At 38.0% G+C, this 12,279-nt stretch overlaps 1 protein-coding gene across 1 annotated transcript in view; it reads left to right on the top strand.

The window, feature by feature from the left end:
* The window catches only part of LOC134528878 (solute carrier family 41 member 1-like), a 157,801-nt gene that overhangs the window by 122,875 nt on the left and 22,647 nt on the right, over positions 1–12,279 (top strand). The window contains exon 10 of the mRNA XM_063362544.1: positions 1,128–1,333. Coding sequence (XP_063218614.1) covers positions 1,128–1,333 — 206 coding nt within the window. The remainder of the gene's footprint in view (positions 1–1,127; positions 1,334–12,279) is intronic.

Below are 12,279 nucleotides of genomic sequence, written 5' to 3'. Positions count from 1 at the left end.
AGAAATCCTAATAAATTTTTAATAATTATTTTTGTATTGCAACTCAATGTTTTACCGGGTACTGAAATTAAACCACTGTGAGAATATCAATCCCTTTTTAAGTATTTTATGAAGCAAATATCTTAATTTAAAAAAAGGAAATTATCTACAGAAAGCGAATTCTTATAAAACATTTTTTGTGGCTGGCAGGAAAATGTAGGTTTTATAACAGAAAAATCACATTCTTCTCATTCCTACAAAAATTAATTACTTTTTTTCATTCTCCTGACATTTTAACCTGTTTAAATTCATTAAAATTTCACATAGTTTTATTTATTCTTATGAAATTTGTATTATTTTCCTCTAGTTTTTATTGTTATAACACGTTACATTCTTACAGGTTTTACTGCCCATTTTTCTCTTGCCAATTATAATTTGATTTGTATTATTGGTCATCATGTAAAATAATCGTACACTTTCAATACTATTTCAGGCCTATAGTTTGTGCATGTTTAAGTTAACGATTTTAACCTTTTTAAAAGCTTCTTGCTGAAAAAAAGTAAGAAATAATTGTGAAACCTCAAACTACATTACTTTCCTGTAGTATTAACTGAATTTTTAGTTCTGGGCTGAGACCACGTCTGATAAAATGTTGATGTGCTCTATGTTTTGGCATGCCTTGTTGCAGCCATATTAAAAGGCGTCGGGTACAAAATCATTTTCGCAGCGAGGCCTCAACCCAGAAGCCAAACTTAGTAAATTACTCTGGCCACGAAGAACTAAGATATAGACCTTCAGTGTTCTACTGTCAAGAAAAATTGCGCTCAAAACTCCATTGTTACAAATAGATTTCACGAGTTATTATATTATAGAGAAATATCTGCGATCGCCATTCAAAAATGCAAAGCTTCACCTAGTGAAGATTAAAAGATCAGTCTCTTAGTAATCCTTGCCCTGTCAAGCTCACACTGGAGTCTAAATTATTTCTTACCAATCCCTCTGTAACCTTTTGCAAAAATATTTGAAAAACTTAATTTAGCAAGCAACCTTAATGTTTCTTATTAACTGTTAAAATAATATCAGCATGTGTTATAGAAAAAAGTATTATTTTGTGCAAAAAGGAATTACAGCATAAAAAATTTTTACAGTTTCGGCGGGTTCATCCTGGACATAATGATGTCCAAGTACAAGGGAGTGGCAGCGTTCCAGCCAGTCATCAACGGCGTGGGTGGGAACCTCGTGTCTGTGCAAGCCAGCAGGCTGTCCACTGCACTGCACCAGCACGGTCCTCTAGGGACACTGCCCCCCGACACCAAAGTCTGCGTCAGCCCAATCCACGCCTTCTTCTCCTCCAGTAAGTGACTAATTCATCCTCCATGTGCAGCCTCCTGTTGGTGCACGCCAGCAGTCTGTCGACTGCACTGCACCAGCACGGTCGTACGAGGACACTGCCTCAAGTTCTTAATTCTCTGTCAGCCTTGTATATCCCTTTTCCTTATTAGATCACAAGGTGCTCCATGTTCCAAACATGAAGCAGTATTAATGCAGGTAATCAGTGGCGTGGGTTTATGAAACTCATGCCACAGACTAACGATTTCACTGCAACAGCACTGTCTTCTGGTGTCATTGCCTAGCCGCTCCCTCCTTTGAAGGCCCTGGTGTAAGTGTGCTCCATGCATCTTTCCCTATGATCAACGTCACAGCTGCGTCTGAATTACCGCTGGTGATCAATAGTTTGAATGGCAAGTACGTGTCGGTGCAAGCAGGCAGAATGTAGACTGCACTAAGTGATATGTATTATTATTAGTTTATGGCTTGTCAGACATGCAGACTTTCTTGGATAAATAATAGGTAAGACGAATCTATCGAGTATATCATTATATTGTCACGTGTCACTTTCAGAGGGGGGTTCAATTCTTCAAAAATGTAGCTCAGATAAATTATAAACTCAAAACAGTAACTAGACATAGAGCATCTCACTGAGGATTGAATCTTTGTAGGTGTATTCTTATACAAGAATAGAAAATCAGGATACTGAGAAAAAAAAAAGAGAAACCTAAAAACAATAGAACAATCACATTTATTTATAACAATTAAATAGAACTGACAAATGAGGTGGCACCTTCCATGTCCGCTATAAACCTTAACTATTCCGACATAAAAAAACAATAAACCCTATAAGATTTTCTTAGTAGTACTAACACATTAACATTATCCTAATACTTTCCTCCAGGCCACCCAATGATACCAAACTTCATTAGTTCTTCCACAAATTCATTTTTAAAACTTATTAAGAACATCTACTACCTCGAAACTGATTTTAAAAATTATTTAGATTAAGTCTATAACGTCATCAAAAACATGAAAAGAGAAGGATCGGGATACAAACGAATTACCGAGTTATACTTGAAAATAAAAAGGAAACGGTAGAGCTCAACTCATTACACGTTAAAACACTAAGTTTCTAAAAACAAATTATTTATAAGATCAAATAATACACCAGACGAGAAATTTAAAGTTAACTACGAAGAAACATGAAGGTGTGGAAGAATAAGAGTTAGGCATCACAGACGCCATTTCCGATAGCACTCACCTAACCATTACCAAGTCGCCGCGCGGCCGGGCAGCATAACAGCCTTCCACAGGATTACAGCCCCGCGAAAAACATTTTACATCTCTTTTAAGCCATTTGCTTGGCTGCAAAACCCCTACGGGGAAAACATCCTGACGGGAAGTTTTCCTGTGTTTTACAAACACGTAAAGTTATTACAACAAGCCGGCCGCGCTGTCGGCCGCGCCGGGTTGTCCACGTAGTCAGAAAACCGGCCACCAGGTTGCAACACTCGCCCTGCGCGAAGCGCGTGCGCACAACCTCGTTCCCAGCTGGCCTCAAAAAAAAAACGGTAAACAAGTTGCGCCGCGTTTCTCTGGAATTGCAGCAAACAACGTGTCAGCTGGCCTGGCTGAAACGCGGTCACGCCTGCGTTCCCAGACAAAGACGTGCAAGACTCGCACTCTTCCAGCCCCGCGGAGACCCAAATCAAACAAAGGTGTTACCCCATCTTAGCGTGAGGGAAACCAAGTCCCGAATTATCGAAAAGAATTTAAAATTGTATTTTCCACAAATAAACTAATTAAATAAATTAATGATAATTTTGAGCCACGCGACATCACCCCGGGCGGCAGGAGCTTGTGCCCCACAAGCTTACAACAATGCTTGGGGAATATTTAAGTTTGCTTCAAAAAAAAACCAATTGTCCCTATCATTTCTATGTGATCCAGTTACAAATTTAAATTAGTGATTACAATGGTTGTTGTTTATGTATAAATACCAATTCTAAGTTCTACTAGCACTTATTGACAATTTCCTCTCGGAGGACAAGTGTGTTTTACAAAATTTCACATGTTAGCACTGCTTGGGACAGCAAGCAGCCAGGAGGGATACGGCGAAGAGATGAACCAACTCAGGGCAGAGACAGGAACAGCCAGTGGAACTGTGAGCTGCAGAATCACACCCCACTCCAACTTCTGCCTCTCCCAGCCGGTCCATCCCGATGTCGTTCGTCCCAACTGCTCGTCATCCACGGTACACAACACCATTCCTACACAAAATACATGAGCAGCATCAGGAGTCATACAATTACAAACAACTAAAAAAAACTCTCAACTATCAAATTAATAGTGAACAAATCAAACCATTAAATTATCTTATTTAAATTAATGACGTATTTTCATGTGTTTTATCAAGAAATATTCGTGATATCAACATAGATCAACACAACTAACCAAGGAGGGTCATACCAGGTATCAACACAAAAATAACTTTTAAAGATTCTTAAAACAAGTAACTATTCAAAAACTAAACTCGTAACTCATCTGCACTATTCAACATCTTGAAGAAAAGCCTACCCCCCCACATTTCGTAGAGGAAGGATAAGGTAAGGTACCTAATAGGAAAATTTACAACAAAAACTTGACTGTGTCCACATGTAGGTTGAAAGTTTATAATTACACTGGCCTTGTCTTGCTATACACTTTGTTTTGAACGTCAGGTCAGTAGTTTCAAACGACGGATAATTCTAGTCTTCTAGATAAATTTGTTGTTAGGGGGGGCCACACCCTATCACGATGCGTAATCACTGTCCTTGGACATGGCCACTCCCAAACCGCTTATACTCCTGGTAATCGTGCATCACCACACGATTCGACGATATGGGCACCAGCCCGCAGCAATGGGTAGATGACTGTCCTCTTCTCCCAATTCGCCCACGTGGTATCTGGCTGACCCTTAACGACGCGCCTTCTCCCAACTCGAGAAGGGACAAGTGTTCTGGATGGAGCTGCACCACAGCACCCCTTTTGAAATTGCACTTAACAAGTCCGCCTCAAAAGTCATTTTCTTCGATTGACGATAACTATCAATGTCACTTCTTGAATAATAAACACAAGGGGGGGGGGGGGATTTATGGTGGAAAATGGGAATACGGAAAGGATCCCACCCACATTCTCAATGATTAGTCCTGACGTCATAATTTCCCCTTATTGAACCTGGTATTCTCCCTCCATCGTTATTTGGTTCTATAAAAATTATTTATGGGCGCATGCCCCTTCACATAAACATTAATCAAATTCTAATTTTTCTAATCGTAGGTAAAGCTTTACATTGAACAAAATTCATTCACTACTGATCATCACAAACGGAAATGGTTACTTTCAATTCCTCCCAAGTTTCACTGGATAACTTAGCTACACAACCATTATCTCTGGCTAGTATGTCTTTTAATTCTACCTTTCCACTGGTAGAAGGAACAGCATTTTCTACTGTAGTCGAGATTTCTACAGACATACTGAGGGGTTTCCGATTTCTCAGATATTTTAGTAACAGAAATAACAACATTCCAACTATTACCAATATAGTAATTACAGTTACACTTATTTCTATGCCAAGGGTAGTAACATTGTCCAAGGCGGATACTCTTGGTAGCGTTCCAATACCTACTAGATATGGATTCTTAATAATAATTAATAATAATATACTACTTACAATGGAAAGCGCAATACTCTGTAAGTTTTTCATTACAAATCTAGGTACGTTTTCGGGTTCTCTTAAATGAATCGGGTCTAAAGGGGTTTCAAACTTTGACAAAGAAAAATTTAAATGTGGTATTAGAGTTGGCCAATTTTCATCTAAACAATCCATTAAAGATGGAAAAACTGTATGTGTTGACGTAGGATGAGGGAAAATTTTCAATTTACGTAACTTCGTCCAAGCAGCTGGTATTACATGTACCAATTGAAATTTAGATTTCGTTAACGAATCACATGGATACAACTCGTTAATTTTAAGTTCTTGGTTTAAATACAAACGACAATCACATGGTACTTCTATATCTAAAGCTCCGAGGATGTCTCCACTTCCTAAAAATAAAGATTCATTGTTATGTTTCATGCATTGCAAGTCTAATTTTCCTGAGGGGTTTGTTAGGAAGTACCGCTCTGGTCCCGCCTGGGTGATCATCAGTTGGTTTCCGGAATGGCATCGAAACGCACATGTGGTACTAAGGTTTTCAACGGTAATCCCCTGAAAAAGAGCCTTTGGACACAAAGCACTACCTAGGGTGTCTCCGGAGAACCTGGGAACAAAACACAATTTATCTTCAAATGGTCTACAATCTAATAAATTTCTACCCTGAATAGTGATTAGATGGTCTCCATCCACTGCCAGAAAATTTGGAGCATGATCCAAATGACAAGTTGAGTTCTTCCACTGAAATGGGACTGCGACGAACTGAAACAATCTCCAATTGGAATTTAGTTTAACAATTGGTACTTTAATTTGAAGGTATAAATTTTCCTTGTGAACTTGACACTTACAAATGGGTAAATTAAAATATTTCTGAACTTCTGACACACTTATGGACAACGCATAACCATCCCTATTAAGAATTTCATTTAACATATTTAATTTCTCTTTCAATTGAGCTGGTGTAACTACAATGGCAGGTATTTTATTTGACCGGCACTGGTCCAGAATCTCTAATCTTGTAAATGTATGCGCTTGTTTGGCTAATTGAGAGGCCAACAGTACCTGAAACTGGAATGAATGTCCTATGTCTTGAACCATTCCTGAAAACTTAGTCATCATAGTCTCTCGGAGGTCTTTTAAGTAATTAGACAGATTTGTGAATTTTGATTGTACTCTTTTTAGAATTCCGGTCATTCCCTCGTTTATAACAAAAATAGTGTTGCTCATATTTGCCAGTGCCTCGTGAGTGTTTAAAATTTGTGATTCCATCTTGTTTATGTGTTCTGACATTTGTTGTTCATTTAGAAAAAGATTATTCAATTGACTATTGACGGCAATGTCACAACACCAATGAAAAAACTCTCCAATGAAATTTAATCCTCGTCTTTCCCTAACCTGAGACTGAAAATCCAATACGTCATCCCCTGCTGCTTCATTTACCTTATTAATCAGCATGTCAGTATAAATTAAGCTATGTTTTAATTCTTTGAAAATAACACACCATTCACTTGAACTATTAGAGGGACAAGAAGTGATTTCTTTGATACTATCCTGAATGTCATCTAATTGCATTGGCCAAGCAACCTTAAAATTTACTGGTACCGATGAAGTGTACAATGTTACCTGAGGTATCGGCTTGAAATGCGCTCCCGCAACCACTCCCACTGCTCCTTCAGATAGTGGTCGATGTTGTCTGCTGCTTCCCAGCTGCAGGAGCACCAGGACGATGTGTAGCATCCTCATCGTCAGTACGGAAGATGATCACGCCTTAAGATTCTGTAAAAATTCTATACAAACTAAATATTAGACAGGCTCGATTTTTGTTTTCAAGTGTTACAAAACTCTCGAATTATTTTTTTTCTCTCTCTCTTTGTTTTATTTAGTTATCCACAACCACAAAAAAATCTCTATTACATAACTTATCATAACTTATACACTGTAAAAATTTTTCATTCTCTCTACGTTTGTAACTTCGTAAACATCTCTGCCTCGACTCGTCTTCTTTAACCTGTACAGGTTATTAGACAATTTGTCCACCACAACATAAGGACCGAACCATTTATGCAATAGTTTCTCTGACAAACCCTTTTTTCGAACAGGTGTGTACACCATAACCTCCTGTCCTATCTTATAGGTCACCGCTCGTCGTCTGCGGTCATACCTTTTTTTATCGATACCCTGTTGTCTTTTTGAATTCTCTCTGGACTGTCGCAGGATCTCCTTCCAACGAGTACGCAGTCGAAGGCTGTCCTCATCTTCTACAGGCTGACTTAATTGAACATCTGAGGGTAATACAGGTTCTCTACCATACATGAGCACAAATGGGCTAAATTTTAATGTTTCCTGCCTCACCGTGTTGTATGCCAAAGTGACCAAGGGTACATATTCATCCCAATTACGTTGTGAGGATGCCACATACTGAGATAGCATCATTGCTATTGTTCCATTTAATCTTTCACATAATCCATTTGTGTTTGGCCTGTATCCTGAGGTTTTCAAACTTTGTACATCCATTAACCTAAGTAATTCATTAACGACTTTGGAAGTAAAAACTTTTCCTCTATCTGTCAATATGGAACATGGTACAGAATGGCGACAAATTATGTTTTCTAGTAAAAACTTAGCTACGTCATTGGCGTTACTAGTGGGGGTGGCTTTAGTCTCCGCCCATCGAGTACCGTAATCAATAGCAACAAGAATGTATTTGTTTCCTGACATGGTTTTTGGAAAGGGGCCTAAAATATCGACACCAATACGTTCGAAAGGTTCACAGATAGGTAATGGTTCTAAGAACCCTGCTTTCTTTTGAGGAACTCCCTTTTTCCCCTGACATCCCCTACAACTCCTCACATAGGCCTGAATCTCTTTTAGCATATTGGTCCAATAATAACGACGTATAATTTTGTCTGTGGTGCGAACTACTCCTAAGTGACCGCCAAAAGTGGGATTGTCGTGACTTTCCCTCAAAATTTCAGCCTTTAAGCTTTCTGGGACTACTAATAGCTTGTCTCTACCACTTGGGTTAGAGTTATTTTTGTACAAAACACCATTTAACAAAGAAAAATTTTTCGCTTGTCGGCTTAACTTATTATCGATTCCTGACGGTTGAGTCAACTCAGAAATTAAAGGTCTTAGACTCACATCAGAATATTGCAGCTTAGCTAAATCCACATCATGCATCACAAAAACAGGTAACTCAAGAGATTTTTCTTCGTCAAGGGCTGTCCCTGTGTTGATAGCATTTCTACTCAAACTGTCTACATGTACATGAGTTTTTCCACTACTATAACATACAGTGTACTCATACTCCATCAATTTCAATGCCCACCTGGTTAACCTTCCTGCGCTATGAGCATTAAATTTCAAACGATTCAAATAACATAGGCTATGATGATCGGTTACAATTTTGAATGGCTTCAGGTAAATGTAAGGCCGAAACTGGTCTAAAGCATAAATCAAGGCTAAACATTCAAGGTGAGTTATAGGATATCTAGTCTCTGCTGAAGTGAGAGTTCGACTGGCATAAGCAATAGGTTGTAATTTTCCATCAATTCTTTGTAACAATGTGGCTCCTATCCCTAATGTACTAGCATCTGTATGTATTTCAATGGGCTGGTTTTCCTGGAAGTGAGCTAACACGGGGGAAGAAATCAACTTTTCTTTCAAAATTTGAAATGCTTGTTCTTGCTTGTCTGTCCAGATAAACTTTTCATTTTTCTTTAGCAATGTCGACAAGGGTTTCGCAATCTGAGAGAAATTTGCTATAAACTTACGATAGAAAGAAGCTAGGCCTAAAAAGCTTCTCACCCCTCGTTGGTCCTTAGGTGTAGGAAATTTTTTCACTGCTACTACTTTATCGGGGTGGGGCCTAATCCCTTCATGGTTAACCAAATGTCCCAACACATCGGTTCCAAAATAACCGAAGGTACATTTTGACGGTTTCAAGGTTAAATTAGCATTTTGCATCCTTTTAAAAACTTGTTCTAATCGGTCAAGATGTTGATTAAACGTACTGCCCACTACTAGAATGTCATCCAAATAGACTAAGCATGAACCCCACTTTAACCCTGCCAAAGTCTTATCCATGTATCTCTGAAAAATTGACGGAGCGGTTTTCAAACCAAAAGGAAGGGTTTCAAAACAAAAAGTACCATCGGTGGTAACAAATGCAGTTTTTTCCTGATACTGTTCAGCTACTCTCAATTGGTGGTATCCTGAATTCATATCCAAGTGAGTAAAATACTTAGCACCAGTCAAGTGACTTAAGAAATCATCTATTCGAGGAAGGGGGTATTTATTATCCTTAAGAATAGTGTTAAAACGACGGTAGTCCACACACACATCCTATAATCGTTGTCTTTTTTTCTAACAAGAACAACTGGTGAACACCAACTCGTGTCACAGGGTCTCACAATCCCATTCTTAATGTGTTCTTGTACTATGTTATGAATAATTTACCGTTCCCCAGGAGAAACTCGATAAGGTACAGATGATATGGGTGTGCTGTCCCCTGTATCCAGAAAAAATACTTCCTCTTTTGTTCTCCCTATCTGGCTGGGCTCCCAACTGAAAACATTTTGATATTTATACAACAACTCTACTAGTCTGTTTTTTTTGTTCCTCTGGTAACTCTGGATTAATGTTTAATTTAGATACATCAAAATCAACCTGATTTTTATCTCTAGCTTGTAATATCTTAGTTACTTCTTTGTTCTCAATACTGGGTGTTTCCTCAAACTCATTTAAATACCCTAATTTCATTCCCTTATGAAGAGTAACTGACTGGTTAGTAGTATTAGTGACCCAAATGTGAGTATGATGTTTTCTGTTTACAATACTCCTAGGTACAAGTATAGAATATCTGTTGTAAATATCCTCCTTAGGCTCTATCAGCACCTCATCAGGTAAATTATTTCCTTCAAAATTAATTTCGCTAAGATGATGCATCCTTGGCTCGACTCTAACATGATTGTGAACTGTCACACAACCTAACCTTAAAATATTTTCTGGCTCGATTTGGCTTAACTCCTGTGATCCATCCTGACCTACATTATGATTAACCAGATTTTGGTTTTGATCTACTTGAATTTTGTCTCTTTTTACTTTGGTTTTGCTTTTAACCTCCCTTATTTCGGTATTTGTGGTATTTACGAAACAATCAGGACGCGTTATGGTCAATGACATTTTCTGGCCTCCCTTACAAGAAATTTCTGCTCCATATTTGGTTAGGAAATCACATCCTAAAATAATCCCTTTTATTGGGGCTTCCACCAGACCTACCGCATATGAATAAACATACTGTCCTAATTTAAATCTTAATTTGGTCATCTTAGTAAGTTTCTGAACTCTTCCTGAGACTCCTGTAAAACCTCTTGGTTCTGCGGGTTTCCAACAACTTTTCGGTACTAATCTATCCTCAATTAGTGATACCGCAGCTCCTGTATCGATAAAAACGGGGATTTCTTTTCCGAACATTTTTGTCTTCTGACTTAAAATACCGTCACTTTGTAAAAGAGACATTTGGTTAACAAGGGACGAGTTGTCACCCCGACCGACTCTCGCCCTATTCAGTTTCCCTGTTGTGATGTTTTGCAATCTCGTATTAAGTGACCTGGTCGTTTGCATTTTAAACAAATCGGCCTACCATCTGAGGTCCACTGTGGTCTGTCAGTTATTTTTGGAAATGAATTACTTGGGGTCTGCCTGAAAAAATTGTTGTTCTGATTTCGATGGTATTGTGTTGGTGTACTGTTATTTTTGTAATTTCCTCCTTGAGTTCTAAACTGTGACTTTGGTTGTGCCTGTAATCTCATGGTATCCAGTTCCCCGCGTAATTGCTTTAATTGTTTATTAAACTCTATCAAACTGTCCTCAATTTTCGTGTTGATAGATGACAATTCTCTTTCTGGTGTTTGATTTTCTTTAAGATTTCTGATAGGTACTTGTTCCTGTTTCGAATTTACCCACTGTGTCCTCTCATGATTTTTAGCGTAATACAGACCTGCCTCAATATTCCTCAAATTACCTAGTAACTGTTCCACAGTATTGTTTGGGAAAAGCATAACTTTCTCTACAATGTCTGGCCTTAACCCACGCAATACATATCTAACCTTACTAGCTTCATTCATCTTAGCATCAAGTCGGTTACAAAGATTCAATATGTCGTACACAAATGACTCGAAAGGTTCATCTACTGCTTGTACTCGCGCCTGCAATCTTAACTCTAAGTCCTCTATGTGACCCACTTCCCACAAATGCATCCCTTAATTTGTTTGCTAATTCCTCAAATGTAGTTAAATTCTCCAATGTGCTCTCACAGCTGTCATACCATTTTAAAGCAGGCCCTCTCAAAAATGTAGGCAAGTATGACAAACATTTTTGCTCATTCCACCCATTTACCTTGGCTGCTCTGCGAAACTGTTTTAAAAATTCCTCAACCTCCTCACATCTCTTTCCAAAAAAATATCCCGGGTCCACAAAACATCTGCCTGTCTCCATGTTTAAATTCTGATCTTTTAATTCTGGTTTTATGTCGCTTAATTTATCTTTTAATGCTTTCAATGATTCATCCTCTGAAGATGAACTACTATCACTGTCCTCAGGGTTTTTTACTTTGTCATCCAATATTTCAATTGTGTATTTACTAGCCATCCCTTGTTAACACAAAATTCATGTTCCTAATAGACTCCGCCTTAAATTATTTTCATTAGTCCTTAACTTAAGCATACATTTCACATTTCACCTTAAAATAATTATTGTTAGACAAATACAGCCATCCCTGGTCTCCCACTGGTTTCCTGAAATAACCTAAAATAAATTTTATTATCATTAAACAATTAATCCTATAAACACATCTATCTTAATACACCAGCTGCACTGCATGCTCTTCTTCACTAAAATAAATCAATATGTTAGACCACACATAACACTCTTATCTTATTTTATCTTATTTTATTTTTCAGCATCCCAAAATTCTTTATACCTACTAACCGGCGATCTCCACCATTTCTGTCACGTGTCACTTTCAGAGGGGGGTTCAATTCTTCAAAAATGTAGCTCAGATAAATTATAAACTCAAAACAGTAACTAGACATAGAGCATCTCACTGAGGATTGAATCTTTGTAGGTGTATTCTTATACAAGAATAGAAAATCAGGATACTGAGAAAAAAAATAAGAGAAACCTAAAAACAATAGAACAATCACATTTATTTATAACAATTAAATAGAACTGACAAATGAGGTGGCACCTTCCATGTCCGCTATAAACCTTAA

The sequence above is a fragment of the Bacillus rossius genome, chromosome 2 (assembly GCF_032445375.1).
Source record: "Bacillus rossius redtenbacheri isolate Brsri chromosome 2, Brsri_v3, whole genome shotgun sequence".
In the NCBI taxonomy this organism is placed as follows: Eukaryota; Metazoa; Arthropoda; class Insecta; order Phasmatodea; family Bacillidae; genus Bacillus; species Bacillus rossius.
The sequence above is the reverse complement of the archived record's forward strand: the minus strand, read 5'-3'. Positions and strand labels throughout refer to the sequence as shown.